The 23,182-nt window shown below is 37.4% G+C and overlaps 2 protein-coding genes across 9 annotated transcripts in view; one reads left to right on the top strand and one right to left on the bottom strand.

Moving 5' to 3' along the window:
• THAP5 (THAP domain containing 5) overlaps positions 1-23,182 on the bottom strand; it is a 196,289-nt gene that overhangs the window by 82,049 nt on the left and 91,058 nt on the right. For 3 of the 7 annotated variants that reach the window (XM_089917013.1, XM_089917012.1, XM_089917011.1), the window contains exon 3: positions 23,069-23,182. In XM_089917013.1, coding sequence (XP_089773139.1) covers positions 23,071-23,182 — 112 coding nt within the window. In that variant the 3' untranslated portion in view covers positions 23,069-23,070. The other 4 variants (XR_016394207.1, XR_016394208.1, XM_089917014.1 and 1 more) reach the window with 3 other exon arrangements.
• LOC111179490 (putative G protein-coupled receptor 141) overlaps positions 1-23,182 on the top strand; it is a 161,329-nt gene that overhangs the window by 84,535 nt on the left and 53,612 nt on the right. The window contains exon 2 of one of the 2 annotated variants that reach the window (XM_022583145.3): positions 13,808-13,932. The gene's annotated coding sequence lies outside the window, so the exon portion shown is untranslated. Of the gene's footprint in view, positions 1-13,771; positions 13,933-23,182 lie in introns of those variants that run through there. The other variant, XM_089917016.1, reaches the window with a different exon arrangement.

The following is a 23,182-nucleotide window of genomic DNA, read 5'->3' as shown; positions in this document are numbered from 1 at the left end:
ATCTTCAAATTTTCAAGGAGGCTAATAGTGTGAATCAGAGGCACTGGTAAGATGAAGACAAAGGAAATATTCAAGGAAGCAGAGTTAATGGGGGAAACAAACAAACAAACAAACAAAACATTAACAAAAGAGAATTCATAGATGTTATAAATTGAGACAGAATCCTTGGAAATTAAAAAGAAAACAGTAGATGAATTGAATTGCAAAGCTGATATGAGTAAAGAACAGATTAGTGGTCTAAGAGACTGAAAGAAGAGTCTCCCAGAATTCACCACAGAGGGGAAAGTAGGTTGACATGGTTTGCAGAGGTTGGCTCTGACGCTATGCAAAAAAAATTATTCTCTGGGGCACTGTCACTATCAACAAAGCTGGTGTTTGCTCTGTATTTCAGAAGCTAAAGACCAAGAAGGGGTTTGAAACTCCAGTCCAGCTGGGTTTTAGTATTAATTGGATGGGCTTTGTATTACATAGAATTCATTTTATTTCATGTTATTTCCTTCTCCATGTTAAGGCTTTATGGCTGACCAAGAAAATGAGAGCCTGGATGTGTTTGCCAATGAGAATGGACCATCAGCCTCCACGATCTGTTGCTCACAATTCTTTCCTAAGATCAGCCAGGCAATTGATGTGAAAGGTCTCCTAGGGAGGGTTATTTCTAAATGTCTTCTGGTGGATAGCTTTATAATCGATATAATCTGGAACTCAGAATAGCTTTCCTGTACCTGGTACCTAGTGAGGAGGAAAAGGCAAACTCAAACTCTCTGATCTGCTGGGGCTCATAACCCACGGTGGATATAAAATGCAGATGTTGTGTTTTATTAGGGAAACTTAATTTTATGACAGAAACTCTGAACTGTTTATATTATAAAAAACTCATACAGGAGTTTGCCACCACAGTTTTACGCTGCAGTAGGATGCTTCTGCAAATGATATGGGAGTGTGCTGTAAGGTCGTTAACGCAGGGCTGGGTCAGCGTGTGTGTTCCCAATGAGCCGCCTGCCAAAAGTTAGATACTTGTCCGAACCTATGCCTCAAGATAGGTCTTATCGGAAAGAACTTTCTCTGATGTGATAAATACATGCTTTCTGCCTAGACTGCTTATGTGAATAAAGGTGATTTTTTTTTTTTTTTAATGAAAAGTTCTCTAAAATTACCGTGGCACAGGCAGTTTTAAAGAGATTTACTATTTTGGGGAGGCGGGGAATGAGCAGCCAAAATGGGGGTCAGTTTTATTTTGGAACATTTTAAGGAAAGGGATGGGAAATTGATCAGGGAATAAATTTCAAAATCTCTTAATGTGTGAGTTTCTAAAATCCTATATATAACGAGACAATTTTGTTTGTGATGACTCAGTTACGGTAGGAATTGTTGACTGATTTAACAAGACCCTAAAATTTAAAATGGGCGAGTTTACAGCTTAGAACTCATTTCAGAGCAAAATGTCCTTCAAGATTATAACTGGTTACAGGCACTCATACTGCAATTCGCCATCACTCAGGCTAATTCCTGAGAGGCCTGGGAGATTTTTTGCACCATGGCTGGCAAGAGAATAGTCATGAAGCCCACTATGTACCAACTGAACAGATGAGAGCCCTTGAGTTGAAAGAGAAATTTGAAAAGTGTTAGGAGCAGTATCCAGGTCAGATGTTTATTCTGGCAAAATTTTTAAACTAGAGGTTCTGCCCATTTTCTATGCTCAAAGATAATGCAGAGGAAAGAAAAAAGGTACCAGATAAATTTCAGAAGGTCTACACCTATTCTCACACAATTTTCCTGGGCAAGAAGAATGGCAGTGCTTTAGTGAAATGTCTGAGGTGGCTCAGAATGTTTAACAATTGGATCAAGATTCCAACGATTTGAAACCTTTAGCAGTCTGAAGATGGATCAAACTGGATTTTACATAATATAATATATATATTTGATATAATATTATTATTTTATATAATACTATTCAGAACTGCTTCAAGTTTGCTCTAGAACCCTGCATCTAACTACAATTGTTTCTGTTAATAGCAGAAGGCCACAAAATATGGCCCACATGCCAAATCTGACCTGCTGTCTCTTTTTATAAATTCAGTTTTATTGGACCACAGTCATTGGTTTATTGTCTATGACTGCTTTTGACTTATAAGGGCACATTTGAGTAGTTGTGGCAGAGCTCATATGGCCTGCGCAGCCTAAAATATGTACTATCTGGCCATCTACAGAAAAAGTTTGCTGACCCCTGCCTAAAGCATCCCATAAAATGATATATGTGGGCTTCCCTGATGGTGCAGTGGTTAAGAATCCTCCTGCCAACGCAGGGAACACGGGTTTGAGCCCTTGTCCAGGAAGATCCCGCATGCTGCGGAGCAACTAAGCCCGTGCGCCACAACTACTGAGCCTGCGCTCTAGAACCCACGAGCCACAGCTGCTGAAGCTGGCGCACCTAGAGCCTGTGCTCCACAACAAGAGAAGCCACCGCAATGAGAAGACCGCGCACCACAACGAAGAGTAGTCCCTACTCACTGCAACTAGAGAACGCCCACGCACAGCAATGAAGACCCAATGCAGCCAAAAATTAAAAAAAAAAAAAAATGATATATGATTCCTGAAGATGCTTATTCAAACTAGGACACAGAGTGGCGAATAACAATGTGTTACAAAAGATAATGAGTGCATCAGTATAGATAAAACTCAACTCAAATTAAACTTTGTTGTGAGCCTGTCCAGTGGAGAACCTAAAACCTGCTGGGGTCACTATTGTGACATTGGCCCTGTTACAGGATGTACCCACAGATATTCCAGTCTATTGTCACCATAGCTACAGGAGGTTTAATTCTCTGTATATCTACATGGTTGTGATGCAGCATCAGCTGGTTGGAGACAAGCCTCTGCCACTGAAGAGCTGTGTCCTGGGCTGCAGTCAGAGACATGACATGATGAGCATCATTTTTCACAAGTCTCACTAGAGATGGCAAACAGCCATCCTTGCAGCATTACCACATCAGGATAAAGGCTGACCAGGACCAAGATATATCATTTAGATTTATATTTTCAAAAAGGTGAAATATTTAATAAATAGAAAAGAAATATACTTTTCTATAGTTATCCTAGGGCCACTCTTTATTTATTTATTTATTTTTTTGCGGTACGCGGGCCACTTATGGCCTCTCCCGTTGCAGAGCACAGGCTCCGGACGCGCAGGCTCAGCGGCCATGGCTCACGGGCCCAGCCGCTCCGCGGCATGTGGGATCTTCCCGGATCGGGGCACGAACCCGTGTCCGCTGCATCGGCAGGCGGACTCTCAACCACTGCGCCACCAGGGAAGCCCCGGGCCACTCTTATTTAAAGCAAAGTTTTTGAGGAGAGTGATGTGGACATAGTGGTGGCAAGAGTCGTTTCCTTTTTCTCTTCTTTTTGATTCACACCTAACCAGACATCCATAACCCATCAAAAGTGCCTCTGCACAGTGCACCAAGACACCCGGGAAAGCCACCTTTCCACCTGTGAGAAGTAGATAGGAAGTGGATAGGACCTCAGAGGAAGACGTGGATCCACACCCACTAGCCTGCCCACCCCCACTTGCTACCAAAAGGAAGAAGGTAATCTGGAGAGTGCAAAACTGGGCACTCACGGGAGATAGAGAAATTGTAGAGGTGCAGCCCACCTGACGGGAGAACTCAGCAAGCCATCAGAACAGGATGGAGATGAGTTTGGAGGCAGAGGAAAAGGAGGAACAGGCCAGGGGAGCCTCACAACCCAGACCGACACTGCCACTTGCTGGGATTGTGGTGGTGGCAGGGGCGACCTCTCTGGCAGAGGAGGTGGAAAGTGAAACTGTGTAGCATGGAGAGTCTGTTCAGTAAAACAAACCAAAACCCTGTGTTATAGCACCATCTTCTGGAAAGCAAAAGAAAAGTTTCCAATTGCTAGATTGTTGAACTGTCAGAATCAAAGTAAACAAAGCCTTCCTTCTGTAAATAAGAAGGGTATCTGATATTTCACATGCAACAGAAGAGGCACATTTCATCAACCACTATGAAAAATCATGTTAATACGGTATCACGAAAAGAAAATGGCAATTCTCCAGCGGTAAAATTCAAATGCATGAAGTATTGCAACTTAAACTGATAAAAGTTCAAAATAGCTGTTGTGAAGAAATTCAACAAGCTACAGGAAAACTCGGAAAGACAAGTTAATGAACTCAGGAATAAAATTAATAAACAGAGGGAGTACTTTACCAAAGAGATTGGAATTATTAAAAAGAACCAAACAGAAATTCTGGAGCTGAAGAACTCAATGAATGAGATGAAGAATGCATTAGAAAGCATCAGTTGATCTGACGCAAGAGAGAATAAGTGACCCAGAGAAATTTAAAAATGATTCAGGTGGAAGAGAAGAGAGAATAAAGATTTTTAAAAAGTGAAGAAATCCTGTGAGAGCTATCAGTCTCTATTGGGAAAGCCGATATAAGAATAATGTATCACTATGGTTAATAATACTGTATTGCATATTTGGAAGTGTCTAAGAGTAAATCTTTAAAGACCTCATCACAAGGGAAAAAGTGTATCCATTTAAGGGGACAGATGTTCACTAGACTTATTGTGGTAACCATTTTTCAGTATATATAAATAACAAATCATTATGTTGTATATCTGCCACTAATATAACAATTAGTTATATGTCATCTATACCACAGTAAACATTTTTAATAAAAATAAATAAAATTAGGAATGACGACATTAGATGAACTTGATTCATAGTTGTGTCCTCATCACAAAAACACCACATTTAACTAGCTATTTAATTGTCTGAGATGGCGTGTAAGAGAAATATATGTATTTTTTAATACTATCATAGCTTGTCAAAACCTTGTGGTCCTATCCTGACTGCTATCCCTACTGGGAGATAAATTCAAACTAATTTAGTGATGACAATTTAGTGGTCCAGATGACTATCTTTCTAGTATTGAAGAACTGAAGGAGCAACTGTAGATATCTACTGATTTTATTTGCTTTGGGCAATACTGTTCCTAGAAAAGCAGAAGCAGGGGTTCTTTGTATGCTCTACCTCCTGTGTTGGCCATGGAGAAAGAACTGTGAGTAAGTGAAAAGGTAGCTTTCACATCTTTCATTCAGAGTGTCATGCACCTATAGGACACTTTTGGATGTGGCATTAAAAAATACATATAATAGACATAATAATAGCACTATTCTACAGTTATCTGAGGACTATATAAGATAATGTGAAGAAAATACTTATTGAAGGCATAAATATCCAATGGATGCTAGCTAACAGGGTTACTAATCATTATTAATCATTAATGCAACTCTGACTAACATGATACCGAGTAATAACAATATTGCTGTCCTGGGTATATACCCAAAGAAAATGAAAACAACAACTCAAAAAGATATATTCATCCCAGTGTTCATACAAGCATTATTTACAATAGCCAAAATATGGAAGCAACCTAAGTGTCCATCAGCAGATGAATGGATAAAGAAGACGTGGTTTATATATACAATGGAATATTACTCAGTCATAAAAAAGAATGAAAATTTGCCATTTGCAACAACGCAGGTGGACCTGGAGGATATTATACTTAGTGAAATAAGTCAGACAGACAAAGACAAATACTGTATAATATCACCTATATGTGGAATACAAAAAATAAATGAGTGAATATAACAAAAAAGATTAACAGATATAGAGAACAAACCAGTGGGCAGAAGGAAGGGGGAGGGGAAAGGTAGAGGGTTAAGAGATGCAAACTACTATGTATAAAATAAATAATCTACTGGGGTATATTGTACAGCCAATATTTTATAATAACTACAAATGGAGTATAATTTATAAAAATTTTGAATCACTATATTGTACAACTAATACTAAAAATCAACTATACCTTAATAAACAAAATAACAGTATTGCTGTTAACAATAATCTTGGGAAAGTTATCAAAATATTTCTGAGTTTTTCTCCATCTGTAAAATAGACTAATGATTCCTACTCCCTACAATTGCTGAGGGGATAATATAATTATTGATTAGTTTTAATTGAGATATAATTGACATATATTAGTTTCAGGTATACCACATAATGATTTGATATTTGTGTATATTGTGAAATGATCACCATAATAAGTCTAGTTAACATCCAACCCTACACATAGTTACAAGTTTTTTTTTCTTGAGAAGAGAACTTTTAAGATTTACTCTCAGCAACTTTCAAATATACAATACAGTATTAACTATTTCCACCATGATGAACATTACATCCCCAGGGTTTATTTATTTTATATAAAATTCTTAGTATCTGCTTGGCACATACTAAGCAACCATCCATCCATCCATCAACCCAACCACTCACTAAGCAATCATTTATTGAATGTATACAATGTGTTTTGTGCTGTTTGCTAAGTTTTGGTCAATTGGATGTAGATAAATCACAGTCCCTAATTTCATGGATCTCATCTTCTGTTGAACTGTACATGACATATGGACGTTGGATTAAACAAATGAGTTTACTATGGTAGAGAAATTAAGCTTTTGGTGAACAAGTTGGGGATGATAGCAAATGAGAGAGAGAGTGTGAATGGGAAGACTTGTACTCCCAGGTGAAGGAATTCAAAGACAAAGAGACACTCTCTAGCAGAGTGCTGGCCCATGTGACGAGGCCCGTGAGTGATGTCGCACAAGCAGATGACAGGGTCCCCAGCAAAGGCAGGAATCAAACTAACATGCAGCTTCTGGAGCTATGCCGTTAAGTACAATGCCTGGTACAATAAGTATTCATTGAATAAATTAATACATTTATCGTTCAAGAAAAAAATGTACTCTGGAGACACAGTGACCAAAATAGAGAACTGAGACAAAAATGTTAAGTAAACAGAAAACCTGGGGAGATCTTTTTTCAACGAGAATGAAACTTTGGGGGCTGCTAAAGGAAAGGTCTATTGCAATTGTCTCTTAAACTTCTCTGGCAAGAGCTGCCCATTCTCAAGTAAACTCTCTCAACCTCTCACTTGAGGAGTGAGTGTTAGGTAACCAAGGAAGCCATCATTGATGAGTTCCAGGGTAGGGCTCAATCAGGTAGGGAGGCTTCCTGGAACTGAAAAAGCCAAATCTACCTTAAGCTACAAGGGGCAAGCACAGATCCACTAAGGGGAAGACAAAGCCAAACAGTTGGGAGCTGGGTGTACATAGAAATGGATGATGAGGCAAAAAGTTAAGGTTAAGATCAAGAGAAAAAGCCCAAGACTATTTCTGAAAACAGGGTGGGGATGTGTGAAGCTCAGATTAGGTGCTGGCCTGGCTTAGCCTAGAATAAAGGTTTCTGGTGATCCAGTTACTAGATCTATTTGGTGTGTGTGTGTGTGTGTGTGTGTGTGTGTGTGTGTGTTTGTGTGTGTGTGTGTGTGTGTGTGAAATTTATTGGTGAATAAATACATTGAAAACTGAAAGTCTTCCCCAATGTTCTAAGACTTCCTGCCTAAGTCAAAATACCATTAGATTTCTTATCTATTTATAGGAGGGCAGTCTCCTACAGTGCAAGGGTTGATGCTCTGCTTCTAGAAAACCAAGTTCTGTTTTAAAAATGGCACCATGAAGCTTGTTTCCTAGGAATTACATAGACCTTGAATCTAGTCCCTTGCTGAGAGCAAGTATAGATTTGAGGTACATTTATGTTTCCTCATATAATTCATTTGTCACCCTAGCAACTGCCCTGAAATGCCTTATAATATCCTGACATGCATATAAATAGAACTCCTCATAGGATGAGAAGCCAGGTGAGCGTTATTAGTTATTCCAACAACAGAAGTTTTATGGTGTAGACTTCAGGGTGGGAGCCACGGTTTGAATATAAAGGCATCACCATCATCACCGTCATCCTCACTATGGTTGTCATCATCATCATTACCTTCCTGTATAACAGTACTTCTTTACAGGTGGCAACTTTATTTTAACAACTAAATATAGTGTCTGAATGCATTAAACAGTAAAAACTTTGGGCCTTTGCACTCATGGGGATGTGTGATAGTCTGTTTCAGAACATTCTGTATGTGGAGTTTGCAATTCATGGAATAATTTACAGGGAAAATGCTGCTTTAGACAAAGTTCATGCACATCATAAAACAAATCAAAGCAAAATTCTCCAGCAGAGGCCTAGGCAATTAGCCTATTGTCTTAATTAGCAAAATGAGGCTCAGAGAGTCTATGCGGTTTTTCTGAGGATACTCAGTTAACCAGGTGAAAGGGAGGAACTTGAACACAGATGATTTCCAAATCCTTGTGTTCCACTGTGAGTACAGAGTCCACATGCTAATTCACGTGGCTGGAAAGTGAAATTGTGACAGGGATATCTTGGACATGTTACCAGAATGAAGATGAACAATATTCATTAAACATAGGTTATGTGGTTTTCATCCAGGTATTCAGCAAGGTAGCTGCTGGCCATATTGACGTTCTGGAATCCTAGGCTGTATGATATCTGGAGAATGGCTCTAGCTGAAGGACACACATGAATGGACTGTTGCCCAACTGGAAGCTTTCAGGTGGCTGGGAGAGGCCTTGAACTTCAGTTATGGTCTATTGGACACCTTGAATGGCGACGTGGTGATCAGATTTAGGATCCAAAAAGTTATGGAAAAGCCTGGAGCAAAGTAAAGTTTAGCAAAGATCAATGCAAAGGTCTTCTCTTGGGTCTAAACCACAGGATGGTGGAAAATGTGCTTGTGGGAAGCTCTTAAAGAAAGCACCATATAACAAAGAGACATCATTTCACAGGTCAGAGTACACTGAAGGCATTAGGTGCCATTCTGGATAAACTGTGAAGAAGGAGGAAGTTAACTAAACTGAAGAGTATTGAAAGCAGAGTGGCCAGGAGGGTGGAGGAACTCAAAGCCACACCACACATGTATTGTTTTAACAGAACAAAGCTCCAGGCATGGAGAAGAGAAGACTGGACAAGACAAGTATTATCAGCACTTACAGTGCTGTCGTATAGAAAAGGGATTGAGTTTTTCTCTGTGGTAGAGGGGGAATTGAACATGTGGGTAGATGGTATAGTGAGACATTTCAGCTTGTAAGTAATGAATAGCTTTAAACATCAGAGCTGTCAATGAACAGGTAGAGACTGGATGATTACGTGGAAGGTGTTTCTAGTATCAGTGCCTATCTTCAAACACTGAGATTCTGTGCTTCATAGATCCCTCTCCTGCTCTTTAAATATTTGACATTTTATCATCACCAGTCTCATTTTTATATGGGGTGCCAATATTGGAAATCATTCTTTTTATGTGATTAAGATGATTCTGAAGATCTGCAGCAGAGTTCAACCAAAGTGTACTTTGCACATTGATTTAATAGGTAAGAGCTGGAAGCTCACAAATGCCACATGCAAATTTTCTCTTAATGAGCTCTAAATATGGATTTGGAGCGAATTGTTCTGGCACTATTTCAGTGGGGATGAAGCACTGACCAAACATATTTCAAAGTGAGGAAGAGGATGTATTAGCATCATATCCAGGAAAATGAGCAAGAGCATGCAAGGAATTTGGAAGAGGAGGACATTCCATCTCAAGCCTCAAGGAAGAAAGAGACTGTTGGCTGAATCCTTATGTGGAAATAATAGAACTGTGAAAATAATTAGTGTTAAATCAAGTATAGCACCGAATTTCCAGTGAGGGTCATTTTTTCAAATAAACTTTTATTGTTTCAGTATAATGTACAGACAGAAAAGTGCACCAATTATAGTAGTACAACCACAGAATTACCGGGAGCAACCACCCAGACCAGGAGATAGCACAGAAGTCCCCCTTCTTTCAGTTACTCCTCTCATTTATCCCAGAGGTAACAACTACGTGATTTATAATATCATATCAGTTTTGCCAGTATTTAAATTTTGTATGAACATAATCACACAGCGACTTCTCTTGTGTCTGGCTTCTTTTTACTAATACATTGTTTGCAAAACTCATCTATGGTTTTTCATGTAGCAGTACTTTATTCATGTTCATGGTAAGAGCAATTCTATACATCCCACTTTTTTCTGATAATATGTTTTATTTTTGATTGACATCTGGAAGATTTTAGACTTGGGCTGTTATACCTACTGCTGTCTCAAACATTCTTGTAACATTTTTTGGAACACATACATACGCATTATTTGTTGGGTGTGTATCTAGAAATGCAATCGCCAGTTCATGAGATATGTGTATACTCAGCTTTAGAAGTAAAGCTTTAGTTGTGCCATGTTTCCACTCCTTCTAGTAGTATATGAATATTCTATTCACTCCACACCCTCTGCAACACTTGGTGGTGTGTTTATTGACATATATATACTAATATGTATAAAATAGATAACTAATAAGAACCTGCTGTATAAAAAAATTTTTAAAAACTTTCAGCTATCTGGTAGTGATATTCCATTGCAGTTTTTATTTGCATTTCCCAAATCACTAATAAGAGTGACCAACATTTTGTGGGTTTATTGGGAAATTTTTTGCAAATTGTTCATGTATTTTGTGTATACTAACTTTATTGTATTATCTGTCTTTTTCTTATTGATATATATTTGATATGAGTCCTTTGTCAGTTATATGAACTACAAAAATCTGGAATTTTTATGTATAAAATCAGGGCTCTTGCAAATAACGATAGTTTCATTTCTACTTTTCCAATACTTATACCTTCTATTGATTGTCTTGCCTCATCACACTGGGTTAAGATAGATCCTAGATTAGAATGCAATGTTGAATAGTATTCTAATAGTCAGAAGTCATCCTTTACGCATAACTGATATCAAAAGAAAAGCTTTCAATATTTTCCATTGAAGCATGATGTTTGCTATAAAATGTTGTAAACATCCTTCTATTCTTAGTTTGTAGGTTTTCTTTTCTAAAATCACAGATGGATGCTGAATTTTATTGAGTGATCTTTCTGCCTCTATTTGAGATGATTATGATTCTTCTCCTCTATTCTGTTGATGTGGTGAATTGCATTCATCGATTTTCACATGTTACACCAGCTTGCCCTCCTGGAATAATTGTATTATCATTTTTATATATCACTGGATTTGCTTTACTATCATTTTGTAAGAGTTTTATATCTATATAAATAAGACAGTGGGCTCCCTTAGGTCCTTTAATGTAATGTTCTTACCAGTATTTGCTACCAAAGTTACAATGACCTCAAAATACGGCTTGGGTAATTTTTCCTCTTTCTCTGTCTCTGGAATAGTATATGTAAGATTGATTTTTATTTCTAAATGTTTGGAGGAATTCACTAGTAAAACTGCCAGGCTTGGAAATTTGTTTTCAAAGGATGTTAGTTACAGATCCAACTTCTTTACTACATATTAAACTATTTGTATTTTATATTTCTTCTTGTGGTATTTTGGCAGTTTTGGAAAATTATGGCTTTTAAAACCATTTAATTGTTTCATTGAAATTATTACTCTAAAGCTGTTATGATATCCTCTTGTTTTCATTTTCTTAACTGTGGGATCTGTACTGAAATCCCTCCTTTGAATAAAATCATTCTTGATATTCGTGTTTTGTGCCCTCTTTCTTTTTTTCTTGACCTGTCTTTCAGAGATTTATCAAATTTTAAAACCAACTTTTTTTAAAAAAACAACTTTTATATTGATTTTCTCCAGTGCATGTTTGTTTAATATTTTATTGACTTTTGCTTTTATTTTTATTATTTGTTTCTATTTGTTCTCCCTAGGTTTGTTTTTCTTTTAACTTATGGACATGGATGCTTGGAGAATTTATTTTCAGCTTCACTCCTAATATAAGCATTTAAGTATGGTGTTAATTGTGTTCTGAAAGATTTGACAAGTTGAAGTTTCATTATCATTCAAAGAAAAAGTTTCCTAAGTTTCATTTGTATTCATTTTTTTAGCCTTTGAATTATTTAAAAGTACTTATATCAAGAACTTTTCTAACATAAGAAAGTTTTAATATTATCTTTTTTGTTATTGATTTCTAGCCTAACTGTACTATTGTCAGAAAATATACTGTGTATAATTTTAGTTTTTAGATCTTTGTTGAGATTTCCTTTATACACATCACTTAGTTAACTGGCTTTGACATTTGATGTGAATTTTGCTCTTGCTGGATATAGGGTATGTATATTAGGTCAAATGTATTGATGGCATTGTTAAAAATCTACTATATCCATATGGAATTTTTGTCTGCTTGGTCTATCAGTTACTAAGAGACATCTGTTAAAAATCTCCCTATGATAATGGATTTGTCCATTTTCCTTTTAATTGTGTCATCATTTTGCTTTATATATTTTGAAACTACATTATTAAGTGCAAGAAATTTAGAATTGTAATATTTTAGAAAGATTGTGGCATTTATCATAATGAAATTCCCATTGTTTATTGCCAATAATGCTACCCTTTTCTGCTTGATTTCTCTGCTTCTCAGTGGCCAGTTATAAACAGGAGTACCTTGAGTAAAAAAGAGTCAAAAATCAGGCTCACTTTTTGTACTTCTCTTCTCCTGGGGATTTGGTTTCTTCAGGTTCTCACTGCCTGGCCAGCTTTCTAAAGCCAATAGAATTTATATGCTATCCAATTTTTTTAGTTCTTCTCAGAGGGTGGGTTTGTCTATAACGGTCTTCTCTACCATAACTAAAAATTGAAATTCCTCCAGCATGAGTTATTTTGAAGCATATAACAGTTTTATTCCTATAACACAAATGGTGCACACCTGCCGAAATTGAAGACTTTCCAGATGTAGAATACTTCCCTTGCAACTGAGAAAACAAAATCAGGTGCATTTATAACATTATGTTTGAAATGAGAAATGTGAACAATGAGTAACAAGAGCTGCAAAATGTTTGCCTAGAATATTAGTATTCCAGCATTGCAAAGGAGGCCACAAATCATCTGAAGTTACCAAAATCATAATTCTAATTCGGGCCTTTAAAGTAGAGAGAACTCAGGGACGGTACAAGTTTGATGCTCCCGTAATTTTTTTTAAATAAAGAAATGTCAAATTAGAGTTTAAAAATTCGAGTGGTGTTTAAAATGTTGATATTTAATAAATTAGCAATCTAAAGTCACAGATTTCTATATGTTATTAGGTGATTTACAAGATAATTACAATACTGATAAAATGTTAATTTATAGTGTTGCATAAAATGGCAGGCAAGTTAGAGCAGTTTGAGGAACTTAGTTTTCTTTCAACATTTGCAGTATATCTTTATGACTGTGTGCAGGACTTCTTTTGAAGATAATGTTCGTGGTCTAAAAAACGAGACTGTGGACTAACATACTCCCCTCCTCTGGCACTATAATAGACTCTGGTTCAAATATCCTCTTTCTTAACTCTAATTAAATGAGCTGATGTTAGTGTCATGTTTTAGTCAATATTATATATCAATGACAGAGCTAATCACCAAAACACATTATAAGAGTAGGAGTCCTAGGTCCCCAATGGGGTATAGAACAACTCCGTAAATTTTCTGAAAGGAAATTATATATATATATATTCTTCCACCCTAAACACAGCACACAGTTCAGCACACATTTTGATAATATCACTGCCTTTTCCCCCCATTCTCTACAAAATTCAGTTTGAATAATTTTTTTAAAATGGATTCTCACAGTAGTCCTAAAACCTTAAAAAAGAATTTCTTGACAGTTGGCCTTCCTATAATTTTGCAACTTGGACTGTTCATCTTTAAGAGCTTGGTTTTTCAGTGTTAGTGTGTTTGAAATGGTCTTGAGGTTTTGTGGTTGCTGTTGATTCTTTGCAGAACTTAACTTAAAACACTAGCTTCCTTTTGTTTGGTGAACTGGCCAGGCCCTGTGAGTGCATGCAGACCGTGGAAGTGCCCAAGCAGCCTTGTCATTAAAAAAGAATCAGATTTGGAATTCAGACAGACGGCCTAACTCTGCACATTTCCCTGAGAAATCTGGCTTTTTCAGGTAAGTGCAAAAGACTTGGGCTGGGGGGCATGTGAATAGAGGTTATGCATAAAGAGAGCATGCCAGACTTAGCGTAGTCCTAGTTCAGAATCTCCAGACAGTCTTACTGTGAAAAACAAGCTTATGGGACGAGAGTGGCATGGACATATATACACTACCAAACGTAAAATAGATAGCTAGGGGGAAGCAGCCACATAGCACAGGGAGATCGGCTCTATGTTTTGTGTCCAACTAGAGGGGTGGGATAGGGAGGGTGGGAGGGAGACGCAAGAGGGAGGAGATATGGGGATATATGTATACATATAGCCGACTCACTTTGTTATACAGTAGAAACTAACACACCATTGTAAAGCAATTATACTCCCATAAAGATGTTAAAAAATATATTGAAAAAAACCCCAAGCTTATCTACTCTGACCACAACTCCTCCTTTATAGAAACAATTGTTTTGTTCTTCCTGTGCAGTACACACTACTCTGAGTTTGACACCTAATTTTTATTAGTGGTTAAATATGGACAAAAATGTTTTCAAAATCGATCAGAAAATAAAAAAAAGGACTGTGGCTAAAAACCTCATAGAAGTCTTTAGGGGATCTGGTATTGCTTTCACATATTATTCATATGTTTATCTTTTTTTTTTTTGCGGTACGTGGCCCTCTCACTGTTGTGGCCTCTCTCGTTGCGGAGCACAGGCTCCGGACGCGCAGGCTCAGCGGCCATGGCTCACGGGCCCAGCCGCTCCGTGGCATATGGGATCCTCCCGGACCGGGACACGAACCCGTGTCCCCCGCATCGGCAGGCAGACTCTCAACCACTGCGCCACCAGGGAAGCCCCATATGTTTATCTTTTAAGCAGTTTTATTATTTTTTATTATGAAACTCTTTAAACTCTATTATTGCTAATATTGTCATATATAGTTTGAAACCATTTTGGCAGCCCTAATCGATAGAAGAAAACAATCAATAGCAATCAGGTACTTTGAAATTTCTAAAAGAATATATTCAAGATAGCATGTGTGATTTTGTGATAATGGTTATCATAATTCTTTGCATTCCATTTTTACAGTATGACATGACAGGAGGAATCTGAAAATAACTTTAAAAATCACTTAATTAGAAGTTAACAACAGCATCTGTTCAAATATTTTCCTTAAGTAAGTTCCTTCCATACCATTATTTCCTTTCACAAGAAGTATTGCATTTCAAACATGTGCAATGGAAAATAATGCAAAGTTTAAAAAAGTAGTCAGTAATGCGCAGCCTGAGTTTCACAGGTTAGTCTTGCTTCTTTAACAAATTTGTAATATGATTTTGGATAGGTCATTTAGTTCTCTGGATTTCAACTTCCTGCAAAAGTGTCCAATTATTTATCTAAGAAATTGTTTATCAAGTACTCCAGATTTACAACTCCTTGTTTTCTTTTTAATTGGGTTTAAATCAATCAGTCAACAGTTTAATTGATCAATAGGAGTAATGAGAGACCAATGGATGAGAAATCAGGAGGTATGAATTCTAGTCCTCTGTTTTCTAGTAATTGACCGAGTGATTTAGAAGGTATTTTCTGACCATTCTAGGGCAAGGATTGGCAAATTTTTTCTATAAGGCCTAGATAGTGAATAGTTTAGGTTCTGCAAGCCAAAAGGCAAAGTTGAAGATAATATACAGGCTCTTACATAACTGTTTAAAATGTAACTATTTGAAAATGTAAACGCCATTCTTAGCTCAGGCTGCACAAGAAGAAGAAAAGAAGAAGGCTGGATTTGGCCTCAGGGCCATAATTTTCCAATCCCGGTTCTTGGCAATGATTTTTAACAGTTATAAAACGGAAGATATAGACTAGATTATGTGACCCCAAAGGAGTTTATGGATGATACTTAAGGTAATCCACCAATCCCCTAACATTGTATACAAAAATCTAAGTGTTTGTAAATATGTGCTTTTTTAATGGGAAAAAAGTTCCAAAGATTTCATTAGATTTTCAAAGTGCTCTAAAACCCAGTTAAGATTAAGGACCATAGGACTAGCTGATTCCTAAAAATTCCAAATCTAAAATTCAAGGGAATGCTTATTGGGTGTCTACCATGTCTAAGCCTCTGTGCTGGCACCATAAGAGATGTTAGCATATTATGACTAAAATAACGCATCAAAAATATTTTAAAGAATATTTTAATATGCACACATCAGTGACATCCTTCCAAGTAATAACCCTGAGAAAAATTCTGTAATTGGTCAAACATTTCTGAAAATATTGCTTTGCAAAATGTCTTCAAATCTATTACGAGTTATGTAAAAATATTCATCAAATATTTTCATTGTCCTATCTTGTTTTTGATGACAATGGCATTATTCATGACAAATAATCAAACTTAATCTAAGCAGAGTCTCTTTCCTAAAAATATGATTTCCTTAAAGGCAGGAACTATGCTTTTTTTTAATCTTTGTATTCTAGAATGGTGTTTGTTACTGAGTACTCAACATCTCTGGAATGAATATATGAATGAATGAAAAGATAAAGACACTGTCATTAAGATTATGTACAATAAATACCAAAGGCTTTGAACCCCAAATGCTCTAAAAACAGTAGTTACTAAGTCCAAAGATTGCTTTTCTTTTCAACTTTGGACGTAACTGGGATTTCAAAATACTTGGTCAACTAAAGATTGTAGTTCCTGGAGATTAAGCCATTTTTTAAAAAGAGCGAAGTCTGTTGAATTTAATTCACATGTTACAGATTTTCCAGTAACTTAGCCTCTGGGATGGAGGGGCTGGAGAGTGAAGTTTTGTTAATGAATAGCAGCATTCTCAGCATCAGGTAGAAGTTGTACCAGCTGAGCATTACACATAAATGGAAGGTTTTCCTGGGCAATCCAAAAGTCAGATCTAATAGAGTTTAGGATATCACTCTGCTCCCTGATAAAGAAGTTCAGCCTGACCTCCAGTGCATGGTTAATTGACGATGCCAAAATCTGAGCGCTGTTGGCTGGGGAGTCCCCACAGCTACAGGGGGTGGGAAATGACTTGAGATCCAAACATACCTCTCTTCTCTCTCTAGGAATAATTTCATTTTCTGAAAGAGAAATTCAATCTACAATAGCTGGTTTATGGTTCATTCAATTCTTTAGGGAAATTTAAATCCTAAGATTGAAACACATTTAAGAAATGTTTAAAGAAAAGGCTACAGAGCTTTGTATAATCTGGTGCTATGCCTGAACATCCTTATTCTAAAGGGTGCGTCCTACTTCCTCCCCTCCCTTCACTCTCCCTCTGCCTCAGAAACTGTGAGGGAAATAGCAACTTGCTGTTCACTTTGGGGTATAATTATAGAGTGTGCCTGTGCAGTATCTGTGCATTAAGTGATATCATTTGCTCAATTATCAATATTTGGAGGTTTTGCATATCACTGGATCTCCTTAGAGATTAAGACTAGTCAGACAGAGTCCCAAAACCAGAAGCTTCATACATGGAATCTCAAATATATAGCTCATTTCTGTTCTTGGTCCAAGGCCTCGCTTAAGTGATGAGGAGCTCAGTCCCCTCCCGAAGATTTCTGGAGACGTGGCTCACACGTTCTACAAATCCACGACAGGGGCTGCCCCTCAGTCTAACTGCTGCCCTCAGGTCTATCTGAATATCATCTCTCCACCTCTCTGGTCCACTTTATTCCAACAGGTGGACAAGGTCCCTTCGGTTTCCTCTCAAACACAACTAACTTGAACCTGTGACACGGCTTTTTGGGGCAAACTCTTTCTTAGAGGACCAGATAATCAATATTTTAGGTTTTGAGGGCCATACAATATCTGTTGCAACTACTTAGCTCTCCAGTTGCAGTATGAAAACAGACAGAGATGACACATAAATAAATAGGCATTGCTGTGATCAGATAAAAACTTTACAAAAACATGTGGCTGGCCCATGGGCTATAGTTTTCTGGCCCATGAATTATATGAAGGCTTGATAACAAGCTTAAGAAATTACAATGCTTTAGACAGAAATGAAAAACTCAAAGTTAGAGATCACCTGCTAGAGGTATCAGCACTTCTTCCCAGCAGCCATTCTCATTAGCCCTGGTGTGAGGCCATGCTGCTGGGGCCTACTTATCATCCTGGGCGGAGGTCTTCTCCCCTCCTTGTCTTTACATCCACAAGTTCAAGTCTCTTCCTTCCTACATTAATCCCCAGTTAGAGGGTGTCAAAAATAAGTTCATATCATAATTATCTCTGAAGAGCAAGACCCATTGAACAGAACTGTGGCCCATCTAGGTCTGAAGCATCTTCAGTACTCAGAGTGTCACTTACCTTCCATTTGTACAGCTAAAGGCTCACCAAAATTATGCTTTCTTGACTAAATGGAGAGTCCACCCTAAAAAACTCTTTTCCTGTTTCTTCTTAAAATTTTGGTAAAGTATACATAACAGAAAATTTACCATTTTAACCATTTTTACGTGGACAGTTCAGTGGCATTAAGGACATTCACATTGTTGTGCAACCATCGCCACCGTCCATCTCCAGAACTTTTTCCTCATCCTGAACTGAAACTCTGTACCTCTTAAACAATAACTCCCCATTCCCCCTACCCCAGCCTCTGGTAACAACCATTTTACTTTATGTCTCTTTGAGTTTGACTATTTTAAGTTATTCACATAAATGGAACCATAATATCTGTTCTCTTGTGTAAAAAGCAAATTCTTGCTTCTATTCTTAGAATCACATGAAAAAATAAACTGCCTATCTATTCTGGCTTCCAGCTATCTCTGGTCTAGAAATATTGGGGACTAGTCTGAGAACAACTGACTGTATACTTTTCATAAATTATATCCCACTATTCTCCAGTCTGTTTCCTCTGCATCAACTATTAGGACATCTCCTCTTTCCTCAAATGCACATCACACATTATTTTCTTTGGAATATTGTGATCCACACCTTTAATGCCACCAAATTACAATGGTTTTAGGAGCTCTGTGAACCAGGGGCAGAGCAATATGTTTATTTCTTATTATTTCACAGCAGATGCAGTGCCGCTCATGTCATTAATTCAGCATAGACGGCATAAGATTATTTTAGTGCAGGTCTTATCTTTTTCTAAACTGTAATCTCTTTGCAAAGTCATGACCCTATCAAGCACAGACTGTATTCTATGCAAGGGCTTAATTTAGAGAAACTTTAGTTGGTATTTGAACATGAGATTCAGGAATTAAGAAAAAAATCGTCACATTCATCAATTCCCTCCCCCGCTTTCTCCCTCTCTTTCTGTCCATACTCCATTAAACATAATCTAACCTACAAACATCTCTACCAAGAGCAAAATTGTTAAACTGGTCTGTTTCAGATCTCTTCCCATGAAGAAAATTTGACATAAAACACTTCAGTTTCTCTTAATTTCTCTTAATTTTCAGAAAAAATTTTTGATAGGAATATAGGAATTATTATATCTACTTCACTCTTTATAATATTATAGAGAGAAAGACATACAGAAATATTCAAAGATGTTTATGATCCCTGCTTTCCAGGAGACAATAATGTAGTTGGAGAGACACAATTTATCCATGTAAAACAAATGCAAAGTCATAAGTCATTATGAGACTCTATATTTGTCAAATGCTTTGTAGCTTATAAGGAGGAGGTAGGTATATTAATCTTTATTTTACTATTAATTTTTTCAGAAAATTTAATTAAGAGAACGTGAAAGTTTAATGTCGAATTTTCTTTAAGGGAAAAGATCTGGAACAGACCAATTCTAAGACTTTTCTCTTGGCAGAGGCAACTACAGAAAAAAAAAAAGTGGTTAGATAACCTGTATTAGATCACATAAAAGGAAAAAGAATAAGTGCAAATCATTAGTCAAATGATTGGATGGGTAACTAGTTTTCTAAAACAGGTCTCTAATACTATTAAGTCTTATTAGAAAAAAAATAAAGTGTTTTATCAGGAAAGCTAATTGCTTTCCAGAAGAACATGTGAACTGGATTACACAGAAAACTCTGTCCTAGGCCAGGTTTGAGACTATTTTTCCTTTATACTGCAAATGATGAAATCAAGGCTTAAGGTCACCTGGACACCCTGGCAGATCAGGAGAGTGAATTTTGTCTTCAAGTTCTGAATTTTCCCCATCAGCCTCCATACTCAGGCATGAGTTGTGTGATGCAGACTCTGAGTGCTGGGGTAATTCAGGGAGGAGGAACGTCCCTGAAGACAGAGAGGTCTGAAGGTTGAGACTCTTAAATGAGACTTGATGTGTGGATGAAATTTGGAGAAACAACAAGGAATATGACACTCACTTACATTAAAGTAGTGATTCTCAAGGTGAGTCTGTACTGGAATCACCTGAACAGCTTGTTAAGAGCATCAATATCAAGGTCTCCCCATAGATTCTGATCCAGGGGTCTGAGGTGGGGCTCTGGACATCAGTGGTTTGACTGATCTCCCAGGGTGATTCTGAAGGCTTGTGGTTGGGTGGTTGGTTCTTTCTCATCCCATATTCCTAACCTTGTATTGTAAGTGCTAACAGCAGGGACATAACTAACAGCTGCTCCGAGGGCTTAAGTCTGAGAGAAGGAGGAATGGAGAAGTTTCTAAGATGTTCAGAAAGACAATCTATGCATCCTGGCCCCAGTGCCCAGCACTGTGTGATATATACAAGAGAGGCTGTCACAGGGGGAGACAGTATTATTCCTTACTAGATTGGCTTTCTTTATAAAAAGTTGTGATTCTCTCAGCCGTTACACACTTCTAAGTGACACACACATCTTCCATGCCCCAGACCTTGGTCAGCTTCAACAATCCTTAGCTGCTTCTGTCAGTAAAAGGTAGATCACAATATCTAACTCAAATGAGAATTATAAGAATCGAAAGAAATAACGTTTGAAAAATGCCTAGGACATAGTATTATTCAATAATTATTACTCTTCTTCCCTGCTACCACCATTGTACAGTTTATAGTTTTTATAATACAAATAAAACAAACTGAAACTATTCATATCTCACTGTCAACGACTTTCAGCCAAAGACCACAGGGACACCTGTAGTTGGACAACTTGGGTTTATGATTCATTGCAAGAAGGGAAAGCACACACCATGGGGAGCCATGGGCACCTCAGTGAGGCAGTGTTAGAAACAATCTATTACAGGGTTTGAGATTTCATGGGGTGATTCAGGGGAGTGTCTAAGGATGTGGGGCTTCATTCTGTACTGGATGCTGTCATAAGGCAGAAACACTTTTACGCTCAATGAAGAAAAAGAAGTCATTAATTTTAATCAGGAAAGGGAGTATTTGTTATTTTATGGATGGCCCCATGACCTTGTTTTTGTCTATGCTTAGATAAAATTACACAGGGACCTTGCTTTGTTTTTTTTTTTTTGATACAGCAGGTTCTTATTAGTCATCCATTTTATACATATTAGTGTATACATGTCAATCCCAACCTCCCAATTCATCCCACCACCACCACCACCACCACCCCGCTTTCCCCCCTTGGTGTCCATATGTTTGTTCTCTACATCTGTGTCTCTATTTCTGCCTTGCAAACCAGCTCATCTGTACCATTTTTCTAGATTCTCTATATATGTGTTAATATACGATATTTGTTTTTCTCTTTCTGACTTACTTCACTCTGTATGACAGTCTCTAGATCCATCCACGTCTCTACAAATGACCCAATTTTGTTCCTTTTTATGGCTGAGTAATATTCCATTGTATATATGTACCACATCTTCTTTATCCACTTGTCTGTCGATGGGCATTTAGGTTGCTTCCGTGACCTGGCTATTGTAAATAGTGCTGCAAGGGGACCTTGTTTTGTTTCATTTTATCAGAGTGACTGTACCTGAGAGACCCCCCTTTCTCTTTCTTTCTTCTGAGATGAAACAGAATAGAAATTTAAATTTCTATTTAAACTTATTTAAATAGAAAGATTGAACATTTTGGGGGCACTTACTAAATCATGCTTAGCTTTAATCCTCCCAACAATTTCACATGTATATTATCTACATAAGGGAGGATTTGAAGCCAGATCTGACTTCTAACTATAGAAGCTGCCAGTCTGGTGTGCTACCACCTTGTTGAGCTGTGCTTTGGTCACCACTGGAGACCATGAATAAATTCCTGCCCATCACTCTAAATGGATCACACCCAAGTTTACTTACAACAGAAAAAAATCCTTTGATCTATAATCAAAGTCTGGCAACATTTTTTGTTGTTGTTATAAAATAACAGATAGTAAATATTTTGAGCTTTGTAAGCTATACCATCCCTATCATGACTACTCAACTGCCACTGTAGCAGGAAAGCAGCCACAGATCATACTTGAACAGATGAGCATGGCTGTGTTCTAATGAAACTTTACTTATAAAATTGGTTGGCAGGTGGGATTTGGCCCTTGGGCTGTAGTTTGCAAACCTATGCTCTACATTACAAGTAGCCAGAAATCCCAAATCAATTTGACTTTTTAAAATTGTATTTTACGTTTTGAATAATTAAATATGTGTAAATTGTTAATTTTAAAAATTGTAACTATGTGTAATAGTTAAATATTTATAGATATAAATGGGTTTATTTAATCCGGGGTTTGTTTATTTATTTAAATAAACTGCCAATTTCTAGGCATGATAAAGAATCAGGATGGTGCCTCATACCATTTGCTTCTCTGATCCTGTATAGTGAGAACTGGAGCTTGAGAGCCCAAAGGGCCTAACAGGTAGTCCGTGCCTCCTTTCATTATTTCTTAAAGGATAACTCTTGTTAGCTAAAATGAAGCTCAGGGAGTTGAACACTTGTCCTCAGTTATCCATATTATGGTAGAGCTGGTGTTAAGCCCCACAGTCTTTTCATTATACCCTATGCCTCAATTTTAATAAATTATGGAATTGATGGCTTGGAAGCATACTAAGATGCTTGGGTTGCTTTCTGAATCATCAAAGAAAAATTATATGATCAGAATAAACTTAGTGCAACGTGTATTTTGTTACAGTTTAACTCTTTGAAAAATTTGGGTTAGGGGGTGAATGTGGAAACTGAAATTCTGTAGCATAGCATTGGAAGGGCATTGCATGTCTAGCCTCAACACCCAATTCCCTTTTTATAGATTTCTCTTTCAGCAAGGCATAACATAGTGTCTGAGCTAAAAAAAAGAAAGATCACCTACCATCAGCGTGTCAGATTGTCTTCAGTTGTGACTTGAGGGTAGAAAGATGGGGTGAGGCATATCACAGGAGATGTTCTACTCTGAATCCTCCCAAGCACATGTGATGCCACTGCT

The sequence above is a fragment of the Delphinapterus leucas genome, chromosome 9 (assembly GCF_059928025.1).
Source record: "Delphinapterus leucas isolate spDelLeu-1000000601 "Yukka" chromosome 9, BTC_Dleu_Yukka2, whole genome shotgun sequence".
NCBI classification, from domain to species: Eukaryota; Metazoa; Chordata; class Mammalia; order Artiodactyla; family Monodontidae; genus Delphinapterus; species Delphinapterus leucas.
The sequence above is the reverse complement of the archived record's forward strand: the minus strand, read 5'-3'. Positions and strand labels throughout refer to the sequence as shown.